Here is a 14,516-nt window from a genome sequence, read left to right as displayed (position 1 = left end):
AACTCAAGTTAACTTAATAAAGTTGGATTTCGACTCGGACTCACTTGTGACTCAGTGGCATCAATTCGGCGGACTTTGACACCGGCGGAGCTACCAATTCGCCGTTGCAGAGTGCAGAAACCTTGGCAAATTCGAACTTGCCATTTTTTCCTCTAGAGCTTGAGTGCCGTCTTCTGAAGCGCACCATCCGCAAGTTTCTTCTTACTCGTGATTGCAACCAAACCCAAGGTTACCGAAGTGCTCAACAATCGTGAATCACAATCGTGAATCGCGAATCGCTGATGGGTCGGCCTGTCTCTCGGTCGCCCTCTGGAATCGCATGTCCCATTGTTCAATGGCTTGAGCTGCAGCCTCGCTTATAGCGCCTTTTGGTCGCAGAGTGAACACGAACCCTCGTTTCTATGTTTAGCTCGAGGTGAAGCACGTTATGCGACGGTAAACTTCTCGAATCAGAAAGATTCGGTCTCAAGATGCGCTCTTCCTGGCTGCGCACGAGACTGGGTTGCTGCTACCTCGCTGCCATTCGCCGGATTCACGATTTTCCGTGATCGCTTTGGCCCAACGCTCAAGCCTCTCGGTCGTCGACGACAGTATCAGCAAACTGGACAGCGTCGCCTCGTTCCTTTCCACACATACGATTCGGACTCATCCGTTCTGCCAACCCGACGATCTTCACCTTGATGGCTGTGACGGAACCAAGTTGCGTCTGCTCCTGGTGATTTGCGTTTCTGTCTTCGCTGATCATTATCACAGCCAACTTTAATTTCATCTCGGCGTCTCGAATTGCTTCATTTTAGGTGAGCACATGAAGCTCCTCCAAATGCTCATGGTCATACGCAACCCTGCGCTATAGATCACTCGGTCCATTGTAGATCTGTAGGTGCGCGCTCGCAGAACAGTGCCACACCCTTACGCCAAGAACAAGCGCCAATCCATGCTGGCCTGCTCGATCGGCTCTGATTCCGACGAGCGAAAGAGCCAACTTTAAACCTTTGCGCTCTGTCTTTCCGCCGAGCACAGTGGGTTGAGCCTCGCCCGCTACCACCTGGCACCTTGTCACAATGTCCTCCAGCACTTCTCCCATCGACAAGCAGAAGTCGGCTCTTTCTGCTTCCTCTGCGCCGCGCTCCCCGACTGCTAGCATCGCACCCTTGCTCCCCGCTCATCTCTCGAATCGTGCTAGAGATCACAGCTTAGACATACCCAGTATAGTTTGCACGCCAAACCCGTCGGAACTCAGCCTCGATGTCCCTATTCAGCCACGCACTAGCAGCCTCAATCGCCACTCTGCCGACGACGACGATAGCCCCATAATGACGGCTGTTCAGCAAGTTCCTTATCTCTCTTCCAGCGCAGAGCCCGAGGATGCCAAGATGGACACGTCGACCAATCATCACAGCGTCAATACACACGACCTTGCCACGCTTTCCTACAGCGTCGACGTAGGCTCTCCATCCTCAACTACACCGCGCTATACCAACGTGGGCATGTCGAGGCCGCTCTCGTATCATCCTGACGACCAAAAAGTCAATCCACGCGCGGTGCGTGATCCATTCAGTCTGCCCACATCGCTCGTCGGCTCAACCGTCAGCATGAACGGCTCCACTGCCACTTCGGAGGCTCGCGACTTCTTCTCCAACCCTTACTCATGGGATACCATGGACGGCAAACAGGAACCCGACGATGATCTGCATGATCCGCAAGTACTCCCCGATATCAAGCATGGCTGGTTCGGCGGCGCCGTTGGAAGCAGGGGCGTGCTCAACGTCGGTGTCCTCGCCCTTCTCTCGATGGCACTCGTCCTGCTCTTCGGCGGATATCCAATCATCTCATACTTTGGCCGCCGTCACGAGAGCACCAAGGGTGGTTACAATCTCGGCGGCGTCAATGCGTCGGGCCAGATCGCCAGCATCCCTGGTCTGCGTTCCTCGCTCATCGACCCCGACACTCCTCAAGACGCTCGCACGCGCCTCAGCCCAGATGGCACCAAAACCATGAAGCTTGTCTTTTCCGATGAGTTTAATACCCCCGGTCGTTCCTTCTATCCTGGCGATGATCCGTTCTGGGAAGCTTCCGATCTGCACTACTGGGCCACCAACAATTACGAGTGGTACTCGCCCGAAGCCGTCACCACTAGGGATGGTGCGCTGCGCATCACCCTCGATCAGGTCCAGACCAACAACCTCAACTTTCGCGGTGGGTTTCTCAGCTCCTGGAACAAATTTTGCTTCACCGGTGGCTACCTCGTGGCCAGTGTCCAGCTGCCTGGTGCTGCCAGGGTCGCTGGTCTCTGGCCAGCCTTCTGGACCATGGGCAATCTTGGCCGTGCAGGATACGGCGCCACAACCGATGGAACTTGGCCTTATTCGTACACTGCATGTGACGTCGGAACGCTCATGAACCAGACCGACGCCAATGGCCAGCCTGCCGCTGCTGCTATCGGTGGCGATGTCATGTGGAACAGGAAGGCCGAATCTACCTCGCTCTCCTTCCTGCCTGGTCAGCGTCTTTCCGCTTGCACTTGCGCTGGCGATGATCACCCTGGTCCATTGCTCAAGGATGGTACCTATCGTGGACGCAGCGCACCCGAGATTGACGTTTTCGAGGCCCAGGTCGACGGTACCCTCGGCATGACCGTCTCACAATCCATGCAAACGGCCCCTTTCAATATGTACTACAACATTACCAACACCACCGGTCCAGCCTATGAGTTCTTTCAGCCCGACTCACACCTCAACTTGTACACGGGCCAGAACGATCAGCAGGCTCTCAGCGGAATCACCGTTGCCTCGCAACTTGCCGTGCAGCGTGGCGGCGACGGCAGTTACGCAACGTATGGCTTCGAGTACGAGCCCGGCCCACAAGGATACATTGATTGGGTGTCGAATGGCCAGCGGGCGTGGAAGGTGCACTCTGCTGCGCTCGCTGCCGATCCTGTCAGCCAGATCAGCGATCGTCCCATTCCCGAAGAGCCCATGTACATTATCTTCAACTTGGGCATCAGTGAGAACTTTGGCTTCCCCGATTGGCGCCACCTTCGCTGGCCTGCTGTCATGTCGGTCGACTGGGTACGTGTCTACCAAGATCCCGATGCGGAAAACGTCGGGTGCGACCCGCCCGACTTCCCCACCGCCGATTACATCGAGCGTCATCGAGCAGCCTATTACAATGCCAACTACACTGTGTGGGGTGGCTCCCCCGATCAGGGCGGCTATGGCGGTCTCTGGCCCCGAAACAAACTGTACCCCGAAGGTTGTTCCGCTCCCACCAGTACACAACCAGGTTCCCCCGTAAAACCTTATCCGCAGGCTAGCCCCGTACCCTCTAGTCAGATTGCTGTCGGTCAGAACTAGCAGCAGTCACTGTCAGTCTGCCGCTTCAAACATACTTGCATACCCATTCATCATTTCGTATGCGCCGATAGTGGACCGAAAAAGGTCGGTCCCTCAGGCCCACGAATTCATCTTCAATTGCATTCGTTTGTTTCCTGTCAACATCTTGTACCTTTAGTTCACTCAGCATTGATCGAGTCAAGCACATCGTTGTTCGCACACACACTTCCGTAGTAATGGATATTGCCTCATACATGACATAAGCAAAAGGGTGATATCGTCAGAGAGCTCAGAGGCAAGCACACGCTAATGTAAGAGTCCGTTCAAGAAAGTGGGGTGGCCCTGTCGTTGCTTGCTTTGGGAGACGGAAACTGTGCTCGAAGGGCATTGCTGTCACAGCTCGTGCTGCTGACGGAACGCTTGCGTTTGGACAAGTTAGCTCGGTAGGTGACGAGCTCGTCATCGTCGTCGTCCGTGTAGAGATCATCGTGTTTGCGATGGAATAGTGCAGGTGACTGGAGGGGTAGCGACGTAAACCTGTAATCCGGATGTTTGAGCTTCGCATCTTGTAGGGCGTGAAGAGGGTATGGAAGCGGTGGTTGGGCAGATGTGAAGCTTACGTCTTCGACTTGCATTTGATGGCTGGATTTGTGCTTCTTCCTCGCGGCGCCATGATGGTCGGATGACTCAGATTCGGTGTCGGTGCTGCAGCTCGTAACGCTGGTTGCTGCCCAAGACGCCGGCAAATGCGCAACAGAAGCCATACTGTTGATCATCACCACATCCCTAGATGCGGCATTCGAAGCAGTGTCTAGATCGACAAAACATTCACCGGCGACACCAACGGCAGAGTCGAATGAGAAAGCTGTATCCAGCGAGCTCGCTGACGAATCTGAGCTATGCGTTAGCGGGTCTCTCATTGGCTGATTCGTCATTCGTTCCAACATCTCGAGGATCGATAATGGCTGGATCGAGAACTCTGCACCGGGAAGAGCAGCTATGTCCTGCCGCAGACTGGAGGTCAGAGTGCTTGACTGTCCGCACTTTGCTTGTTCCAGTACCTCGAGTAGATGGAGGTAGTCTCTTGTTTGCCGGATGTCTTCGCTCGGGTTGTTTCCTGGGTGCAGCTCTACTGCGGATATGCCAGTATCTCTGCCGCTCGATGTCCCAAGATCATCGACAGGCATCGATTGGATCTCCGGGGTGGGATTGAAGGCGAAGTACGTGTCGATCGCCGATTGCAATAAATCCTGCTGTTGTGCAAGGGCATTTTCAGGAAACCCCAATGCAGCAACGTCGGCGCTTTTTATCGGACCATCCAGGCTCGAGTTGGCACGTAGGCTGTCCACATCGCTGATGGGGCTGGGTACTCCAAGGCCATCCACGCTACCACTGCTCGTAACGGCCAAGCGATCTCTATGCAGTGGTGGGCTAGCCATGGGAATCTGCTGAAACGCCAACTGAGCTTGCCTTCTCGCACTCGACACCTTCTCCAGCTGCTCATACGCCATCTGCGCAGACGGGGAGCGATCTGACAATTGGTCTAGAGCCCACAAGCATTTCCGAATTCGCTCGTGACTCTCGTCCAGCTCCTTCCATTTGAACAAGGAGCAGTAGCCCTCGTGAAGCTTTACCTCTGTCTTGACCACTGCCGTAATGCTATGCACCAAGATCTCTGACCACGGTTCTGTCAATAGTAGATTGCTCCCTGAATCGCGCACGTACTCAAACGTTGGTTCGAGGTGGTCGAACGAGGTGCTCTGGATCGCCGTGATCAGCAAAGCAAGATCCGAGCAGGCACGATCCCGAAGTCTCGGAAAGATCCCAGATCTCGCGCGTTCAAACCTCGCCAGCTCATCGCTCGCCCCTGCCATATCCACTGTTTGTACCATTTCTACAAACAGCAAGATCGCCAGATACCACGGAAAAGCGAGTAGCACATACCACGATTGAATGCTTGCCGGCAGCTCAGCATGTGAAGCACGGCAGCTGTCAATCAGTGGGCCGTACAACTGGTTCCAGTGATAGATGATAGACAGACCGCTACGGATCTGCTGTTCGACTGAACAAGTAGAAGCGCGTCGCCAGAACGACATTTGAAGTCGACTGATCTGGCGGAACATGACGACTTTGACGGGCGCCGAAAAGGCTAAAGTTGCCGCGGCTTTCGAGATGTCGCACGGCCAAGAGCTCGAGAATTCTGTGTGTTGTTTGAGCTTGCTCGAGTCGAGGATGTAGTCGTCCCAGATGCCCTTTCGTCCGGCAAAGTTTGACGAAGGCGTTACGCCAGGGACGCAAGACATGACTTCACTATCTTCATCGCATACCACGGGCGGGTACTTGCGAAGGACGCTGGTTTCGGTGTCGATGACAACACACAACCAGTAGAGCATGTGATAGGTACCTTCCATGCGTGATAATTCTTCGGGATTTGCAGCCACACGAGTGTCGACCTTGCGGCTATCAGAAGCGCTCCCGCCTGGTGCTGCAGGTTTGGGGCGTTTATCTTCGAGATCGGATTGGATCTTGCTTGCCATGGCCATCGATTTCCTCTCGTTAACGCCGGAAAGATCGACAGTAGATTGACTTTGCTGAATGGCCGGCTCGGCATGAGCATTAGTGTTGCCTTTCAATGTTGGCCCGTCGCCTTTTACTTTCCCATTGGGAGCATTCCATGGGCAAATACCTCTCCGTTTCTTACCCTCAATCTTGAATTTGATACTCAACAACTTTCTCAATGCTGCCACCAACAAAAACGTACTCCCCTCCGTAGGCGACTGCCACGCGCTGGTGTCCAAAGCACAATTGTCACCGTTCAAATCCACATCAGCATCGCATAACGCACGATCCACGACCTGCCTCGGCTTTTCCGTCCACGCAAAGATGATGAGCGCAAAGATGACGCGGAATGAATCGATGCCGGCCACCTTTTGCAACTGTTCCCTGGCGCGTTCCCACAGTGCTAGCCTTACCTTGTCCTCTGCAGCTTTGTTGTGCGCTCGAGCAAGGCTAGGAACCCATCTTGGACTCCATTGAGCAGCGAATGCGAGGACAACAGAGTGGAAGGCGTCCATGATTTCCTTCTCGCGGCTGGTTGAACCAACAGAAGTGTGACCGAGAAGCGTTCGTGCTCCGCGGTCTAGCTCGCAGATTCGCCAGTAGACTAGCTGCTGGCTTGAGGATGAAGTTGAGGAAGAGGGCTGAGAAAGCAGGTAGGGCGTGTTGGACGAAGTGACCCAGCACTGAAGCGCGTGTTCGGCTGCACCCTCGTAGATGCGGATGAGACCGTCGTTGAGGAAGATACGGTCGATGGTGCTGGTCATCCGGGTGGTCGATGAAGTTGGTGAGATGCTTGACAGGGTGTTAAGTGCTGTTGCCATCGTCATCGTCACCGTCTCGTCTGTGGGGTGGTGCGGTGTACCATTCTGGTCCCTGCCACCTTGCGAGCTTGTTGCCGAGCTTTCAAGCAGCCAGCTCTGTCCTGCAACAAGCCCTAGCGGTGCTGTTTTGGGTGCCATCTCGTTCCGGAGGTGCGACCGGTTGTGATTCATGTTATGGCTGACCTCCTTTGCAGCCGAAACTGATGCGTCTGAAGTCACCTCGCTGGTGCTGCTTGCCACAACAGCTTGTCCAGCCGTGTTGGGTAAACCACCGAGAATGGAGAGCACATATTGAAAAGAGCACGTCTTACCCTTTTTCTGGCAATTCGAACAGGCGACCTTGTTGTTAATCGCTTCTGCTACCGAGTCGTATTCAGCATTGCAGGCACGCTTGCCTACACGACATCGATCGCAAGATCGATACTGACGTCGACGTGAATCTTTTGCGCTGGATGATGTAGTGAGGGGAATAGCATTTGCTGAGACGAACACTTCCGTTTCCATTGTTGTACAGTGTTCCAGGTTGCCCCACCGGAGGTTTGAAGGAGGCGTGAATGGTGAGTAGGAAGTAGACAATATGACCGAATCGAGGACGGACCGAGGATGGTGGTGTGCAAGATGCATGGACCCTTGTGCAAACTCATGGACGAGGTCAGATGCTCAATAGAGCCGGCACATGACAGAGGTATGCCTACGAGAGCACGAGGTTCGGGCAAGTCTGTGGCATGGCATCCCTCGGCTCGAAGGAGCTGCAGCTTGTTAATTAATAAGCACGAAGTACCAAGGTCATGAGAAAGTGTGGGGAAATTCGATGGGGTTCGCGGTTGCGGGGGCGGCAACTAATAACGCCGTTGACCCCACACAAGTCACAGTTTTATCGTGTACTATAATAGTGTAATAATCACCAACTGAGTCTTTGTGCTTGCGTGTTGGTTGTATCAGCTCAGTGATCTTCACGATTGCCATCGTAGACTTCTGGTGCAAGATCCTATCATGCATAAGACCGCTCTGGGTTTCAACAAGAAACATACGACTAGCAGGTCCATGGTTTGTGTATGCAATAACTTATCAACTAACTTATATGGGAGGCACATACTGTACAACGTGTGCTGTCTTGATGCTGTACGTACCCGCCAAGGTTTGTGTGACCTAGTCCCGAGTCACGAGTTGCGGAGCGGAAGCGCAAATTGACACTCCGTCTGGTTGCACAGAATTACGATTGGCCATTCCAAATTGCGGCCGAGAAATCACTGATCACGAATCGTGAATCGTGAATCGTGAATCGTGAATCGTGAATCGTGAATCGTGAATCGTGGATCGTGAATTGTGGGATAAATTGTTCATACAGACGGCCTCACACTAAAAATGTGATGTAAGAGGCACGAGGCACGAGGAGAATCGGAAGACGGGCAAAAAGCGGTGAGTAGTGAGTTGAGCTCCCTCAAAGCGAAATTTTTGAACAAACACCAAAAATTCAAAGTTCTGGCAAGAAGAACAAGAACGGTGAACGAATCAAAACCAAAGCAAGGCAGAAGGCGGCTTAGGGTGGTCGTGACACTCAACTTTTCTAACCATCGTCATCATCATCACCTCTGTAGTCTTCAACATGGCCGCGTCTTCAACTGCTGCCTCCTCAGAGGTAGATTCAAGAGAAATCACCAAGCTCTTTGGCACAATACGAAAGTCGGTTACGGCTCTCAGCACCTCGGTCAAAGCATTCGAAAAGGACGCTAACGAAGCGCAATCCACTGATTTCGAAGCAAACCCTTTCGCCTACCCAGATGGCATCTCGCTGCTCTCTGTCAAAAATGATGTTATGCTTGACTATCTCCACCATGTTATCGCTCTCTGCATTGCCAAGATCTCAGGTCGATCGCTCGCCGCTAGCAGCAGCAAGATCGACACCACACAGGGTCCAGTAGATCTCGTTCAGGACCTGGTCAAACTCCGCCTGATGCTTGAGAAGCTTCGACCGTTAGAGAATCGTCTCAAGTATCAGATGGATAAACTTCTCCGTGCGGCTGCGGATGCGGACAAGGAGGCTTTATCTGGCCGTTCTAAGCCAGCAACAAGCAAGAAGACAAAGGGCAACGGCGACAGCAGTGATGAAGATGAAGCCAGCGACGATGATCTCGCGTTTCGACCCAATCCGTCCGCTTTCATGCAGGACAAAGCTCGGACGCTCGCCAAATCGTCGAAAGAAGACGCCAAGTCAAGGAGGAAATCTGGACGCCAGTCTTCCGATTCCGATTCCGATTCGGATCACCAAGGTGGAAAGACGGCCGTCTATCGACCGCCCAAGCTCGTTCCCATGTCGTACGATCCAGATGCACGAACCAACAAAAAGGATCCGCGCTTTTCCGACAAGCCTTCCTCGATCACGCGCAACTCGGCACTGCTTTCGGATCTCACGGCAGGCATGTCGTCCAACCCCTATGAAGCCTCTTCTGCCGGTGTCGGTGTGGGAGGTCGTGGACGACTCGCGGCCAACGCCTCTGCTCGCGCCAAGGCATTGGCAAGGATGGAAGAGTTTGAAGAGGACAACTTCACGCGTCTCGTCATGTCCAAGAAGGATGCACGCAAGCGTCGCCGCGACGAAGCCGATGTGGCGCTCGGCGGTGCCGGTCTCAGTTCGGGTCGCGATGGAAGGAGGAGAATCGGTGGTGGTATGGAGGAAGAGTTTGGCGATCTGCTGCGTGGCTCTGGCTTGGATGGTCGCGGCGGGAAGAAGGCGAAGAAGGCTCAAAGCGCCTACGACGCGCTCAGGGCTAGCAGCAAGGCAGGTTCCACTTTGCAGAGATCCAAGAACTTGTCTGCGCCCACATCATCACCGAGTGGTGGCAAGAACAACAAGTTCAAGAACCAGGTCAATCGTGCTCGAAAGTGATCGCAAATCACCACATGTACTAGACATTGATTTAAAGCCTCTGCCTAGCAGTGATTCAGCGATGACATATGTGATTCGACAAAGTGTGCGTCTAGCATGCCATACGAGCGTGTCCTTGGCTAGGTCTCGACTCTAATTTTGCCTACTGCTCCTCGACGTCGTCGTTATCATCATCGCCATCTTCTAGTGATTCGAAGAAGCCTACCACTTGAGTCTCTTGGCCCTCAGCTTGTTTCTGTTCGTCATCCCGCTCTCGAGTAATGCCATCGTCAGCGCCTCTTCCGCCTCTGCCTTGGTATTCTGTCGGATCCCTGCGCTTTTGACGCTTCCTTTCCAGCCTTTGTTTCTCCAGGGCCTCTTTGATCCAATTCAGTTTTTCCTCATTCGTATTCCCACATTTTGACAATGGGAGTCGTGATGCTACAATGTCGAAATACACATCTTCCGCCAGGTGCACTGCAGCATCGGCGAGCCCAGAGATCGATGTTGCTGGGGTCGAGGTCTGGGCAGCGTAAGGTGGCGGGAAAGGCATCCTGGAGAGATTTGAAGTTGTGGTCTCGTTAGGCGACATGGAAACCAAGTGACGGTACGTCATCTGCAGCAATGGCTGTGAAAAGGCAGTTCCTTCGGAGGGCTGTGCTTCGTTGGACAAGCAGACAACTTGGTCAATAAACGGCTTGAGTGTTTCTAGAGCTGATCTATCAGCGTCGTTCTCGCACGCTTCGGTTTGTACGTAGTAAACGTACTGGCCTTTCGGACAAGAAAAAGTGCCTTCGCCCATCATGAGCACAGTGACAGTGTTTGCGTTACCGCTGATCGAGCCTGGAGGAAAGACGACGAGTCCGGTTTCTGGTGGCAACTCCTGCGACTGCGTTGCTGCAGCGTCGTTTGCATCGGACTCTCCGGCTAATTCCTTTCCGCTGCTCACGCTGGTGAAAGAGATGGGTCTATCGAGCACAAGGATCGCTTTGTAAAGGACTTTGGCCTTCAGCTGGGAAGCTGAAACTTGATGCAGCTGTGTGTTTCCAAGATCCAGCTCCTGAAGCATCTCGTCACTTGCTACGAGATAGTCCGCTGTGACAAGCTCTTCGATGCCGTCGATGCCAATTTGCCACTTGTTCTCTTCTTCGACCCGCTTTACACTTTTGATCTCGTGTGCAAGAATAAACATCCCTCCCTTGACTGCGGATGCACGGCAATAACCTTGTGCAAGCTCTCCCGCACCTCCATACTGTCCAACCAGGTATGCCGAGTTACCATATTTACCTACGCTTTGCATGTGACTCTTAGCTCTCTTCATGGCGACCTCTGTTGTTTCCTTCGGCGTTGCACACAGACACAAGCCATAGGCGACAGCGTCAACGAGATTGGGCGACATATTGTGCACCTCGGCTAAGTACGAAACGAACGGCATCCGTGCCAAGTCCGGATCACGCGATAGATCCGATTGCCAATCTTCGGTACCGATATACATGAGGAGTTTCATGAGTTTGCGTTTAGCGATCAACGTGAGCGCCTTGGTCTTGAAGATGTCCTCTTTGCTAGCGGGGACGTTCGTGAGCATCAACGTGGCGTCGTCGCCTGTCTGTCTTGACGCCACACAGGTGCGCTCCAATAGTCGAAAAGTAGCATATGATGACACCTTGGAACGAATGAGACAGTCAATCGAAGGTCCGGTTGCAGGAAGCAAGGCGGGCGCGAGAGAAATAGCATAGTGCCGATCGAGAGAAGCCAGAGATTCTGGCAACTGTGAAGTCTCTCCAGGCTTTCCATCTCTAAAATCGCTCGACGACGGGAAGATGAGCTCGACATCTTCGATGCGTGTTGTGCTCTGTTTACTGCCTCGAGACTTGCTCTGGACGCTCTGTGTCCATTTCAGCAGCTCTGATAGCGTCAGACTGGCCCACTGGTCCGCATAATAGTCGTTCCTGTCGACGTGGATCACTGAAAGTCCAGCTGAGGCGAGAGCGGCGGACAGGATGCTCTGGGGAAGTCCTGTACTGAATATGGCCACATCGTAGTGAGTCTGATCGAGCGACATGGCCGAACAATGCCGAGAGATGGCGTTGGAGAGGAGCGAGGCTTTGAAAAGACAGCGTCTCTATCAAAGGTCCAATCGTGAATCGTGGGTTCCCGTGTCTACAATCGTGAGTATACCGTGTGAATCTCCGGATTCCGAGTTTGCAACTTTGTGTCCATCACGTCAAAAAATGGTTTGTTCCTACCCGTACGAACTCTTGCGATTACCATATCTGTTCATCAGTATCGTATGATCATCATGGGCGATGAAACAGCAGATGCTGAGCCACAGCATCCTTCCGACATCTCTGTCAAGGCCCGCGTTGTCGAGGCTGGCACAGCCGCAAGTAGCTCCTCTCGAAGTAAAGTACTCCTTCCCGTTGATATCATTCGTTCGCTCAAGCTTCAAACAGGCGATGGAGTGCTCGTCACAACCGGGAGATCAGATGATGCGAGCTTTCTCGTCGGCACAGTATGGCCGTCCTTTGCTCTCGAAGCCGGTACTGTTCGCCTTCCTTTGGCTGCTCAAATTCCCGCCGGTCTGCAATCTGGTCAGACGGTCTCAATCAAATCTCTTCAAGCGACACAGTCTAAGAGCTCTCTCAGAAAGCCTCCTACAGCTGCATCAATCGTGCTTGCTGCTCCTGCCGACAGGCCGCCCGTATTAACATCGCTCGCGAAGCTTGGCAAGTCGGACCGACAGATGCTCACGGTTCATGCAAAGGAAAGTCTCACCGATCTCGAATGCATTCACCCCGGCCAAGAGCTAGCTTTGAGCTTTCAAGGAGCTCTATATCTTTTTGTCGTGTCTTCCATACTCGATACAAGTGGGCAGAAAGGATGGACCGTCACGACCTCGGCTCATTCGGCTACAACAGACAGCTCGACACAAGTTTGCATGATGAGCCGCACCACCGAGGTTTCCATCAGCTCCTTCGATACATACTCGAATCAAATGAAAGAATCAGCCGCTCAGTCCGCAAATGAGACCTTAAAAGAGGATCCATACGCAAAGCTGGGCGGATTGGACCGACAGATTGCGGAGATTAAAACTTTGATTGAAATGCCACTCATGTCGCCCGAGATCTTTGTTCAGTACGGCCTCAAACCACCCAAAGGCGTTCTTCTTTATGGTCCACCGGGAACCGGAAAGACATCGCTCGCGCGAGCCGTGGCAACAGCAACAGGCTCCTCTTATATAACTATCAATGGTCCGGAGCTGTCATCCGCCTTCCACGGTGAGACTGAGTCCAAGCTCCGCAGCATTTTCAAAGAAGCTAGACGCAAAAGTCCATGCATCATAATTATCGACGAGATCGACGCTTTAGCTCCCAGGCGAGATGGTGGCACCGGTGAAGGGGCCAATGCGGACGGAGCCGGCGAAGTGGAGCGCAGAGTTGTCGCGCAGCTGCTGACACTCCTTGATGGTATGGAAGAGGCTGACGATGACGAAGACAGCCTAGAACAGGCTGAAGCGGATTTCAGCAATGTACATGTGGAGGACGGCACGACGACGGAGAAAACGATATCGACAAAGGCGCCTACTCGTGTTGTCGTTCTTGCCGCAACAAACAGGCCCAACGCAATCGATCCCGCCCTTCGCCGTCCTGGCCGTCTGGACCGCGAGATCGAGATCGGCATCCCGTCTGCTGTAGCCCGAGGCGAGATCATTCGAGCCCTCATCCGGCCTGTTCCACACAATCTCAGCTCGAAGCAGATCGACGACCTTGCTGGCCGTACGCATGGATACGTCGGAGCCGACCTTTCAGCTCTCGTCCGCGAAGCTGGTATGCGAGCCGTTCGTCGCACTTTCGCTCGTCGCCAATCCGGAAAAGATCGGATCGAAGCTAGGCTTGCTTCAATGTCCATTGAAACTGCCAGTTCAGGCGATTCGGTCGATTCGATGCTTGACAATGTCACTGCAGAGGATTTGCATGCGGCTCTGTCACTCGTCCGGCCCTCGGCGATGCGTGAGATCTTCCTCGAGCCCCCGAAAGTCTATTGGTCAGACATTGCCGGTTCCTTGACTCCATCCGCTGGTGGCTCTGGAGCCTTGTCCACCAAATCTGTTCAGGCTCAGGTGCAAGAGCTTGTTGAATGGCCCATCAAGCACGCTTCCACCTTCGCACGTCTGGGCGTCTCTCCACCGCGGGGCGTTCTTCTGTATGGTCCACCAGGTTGTTCCAAGACGCTCATCGCACGAGCGCTCGCTACCGAATCAGGACTCAACTTCCTCGCGGTCAAAGGACCCGAGTTATACTCCAAGTACGTCGGTGAATCGGAACGTGCAGTTCGCGACACTTTTAAGAAAGCAAGAGCCGCAGCACCAAGCATCATCTTCTTTGACGAGATCGATGCTTTGTCGTCTAGCCGCGACGGAGACTCCTCTAGCGGTGATGCTCTTAACAGCCGTATCATCGCAACCTTGCTCAACGAGATGGACGGCATCGAAGCCATGTCCGACGTAATTGTGATTGGTGCCACCAATCGACCTCAGGCGCTAGACCCTGCTCTGCTTCGACCGGGCCGATTGGACAGGCTCGTATATGTGGGTCCCCCCGATCATGCGGCCAGACAGCAGATCTTGCGCACAAGAATGGCCAAAATGGCGGTCAGCGCCCACAGTATCGATTTTGAGAAGCTTGCTCAAATGACGGATGGATGTTCGGGTGCTGAGGTAGTGTCGATCTGCCAAGAGGCTGGATTCCTGGCGATGGACGAAGATCTCAACTGTCAAACGATCGAGCAACGACATTTTGAAAGCGCCGCTGCGTCGGTCAAGCGTCGCATCACTACGCTGATGATTCGACAATACGAGACTTGGCGCGATACCCTTGTAGTCTAAGTTTTGCTGCAGCACTCGATCTTTCAGCCTTTGCTTCACTGCAGCTCGGCAAA

The 14,516-nt window shown here is 53.5% G+C and overlaps 5 protein-coding genes across 5 annotated transcripts; 3 read left to right on the top strand and 2 right to left on the bottom strand.

Annotated features, from left to right (window-relative positions):
* Positions 1-1,061: 1,061 nt before the first annotated feature.
* UMAG_03569 (uncharacterized protein) lies at positions 1,062-3,353 on the top strand (the record flags this gene model as incomplete). Its single annotated transcript, XM_011391702.1, has 1 exon — positions 1,062-3,353. The coding sequence occupies one exon, from the start codon at positions 1,062-1,064 to the stop codon at positions 3,351-3,353; it is 2,292 nt and encodes a 763-aa protein (XP_011390004.1).
* A 302-nt stretch (positions 3,354-3,655) lies between these two features.
* Positions 3,656-7,216, bottom strand: UMAG_03568 (uncharacterized protein; the record flags this gene model as incomplete). Its single annotated transcript, XM_011391701.1, has 1 exon — positions 3,656-7,216. The coding sequence occupies one exon, from the start codon at positions 7,214-7,216 to the stop codon at positions 3,656-3,658; it is 3,561 nt and encodes a 1,186-aa protein (XP_011390003.1).
* A 1,102-nt stretch (positions 7,217-8,318) lies between these two features.
* UMAG_03567 (uncharacterized protein) lies at positions 8,319-9,599 on the top strand (the record flags this gene model as incomplete). Its single annotated transcript, XM_011391700.1, has 1 exon — positions 8,319-9,599. The coding sequence occupies one exon, from the start codon at positions 8,319-8,321 to the stop codon at positions 9,597-9,599; it is 1,281 nt and encodes a 426-aa protein (XP_011390002.1).
* Positions 9,600-9,741: 142 nt separating this feature from the next.
* UMAG_10571 (uncharacterized protein) lies at positions 9,742-11,640 on the bottom strand (the record flags this gene model as incomplete). Its single annotated transcript, XM_011391765.1, has 1 exon — positions 9,742-11,640. One exon carries the CDS (start codon positions 11,638-11,640, stop codon positions 9,742-9,744), a length of 1,899 nt encoding a protein of 632 aa, XP_011390067.1.
* A 237-nt stretch (positions 11,641-11,877) lies between these two features.
* On the top strand, positions 11,878-14,463 carry UMAG_03565 (uncharacterized protein; the record flags this gene model as incomplete). Its single annotated transcript, XM_011391699.1, has 1 exon — positions 11,878-14,463. The coding sequence occupies one exon, from the start codon at positions 11,878-11,880 to the stop codon at positions 14,461-14,463; it is 2,586 nt and encodes an 861-aa protein (XP_011390001.1).
* Between the last annotated feature and the right edge of the window lie 53 nt (positions 14,464-14,516).

This window comes from Mycosarcoma maydis, chromosome 9 (genome assembly GCF_000328475.2).
Source record: "Mycosarcoma maydis chromosome 9, whole genome shotgun sequence".
Taxonomy (NCBI): domain Eukaryota; kingdom Fungi; phylum Basidiomycota; class Ustilaginomycetes; order Ustilaginales; genus Mycosarcoma; species Mycosarcoma maydis.
This window is presented reverse-complemented; position numbering and strand designations above follow the sequence as displayed.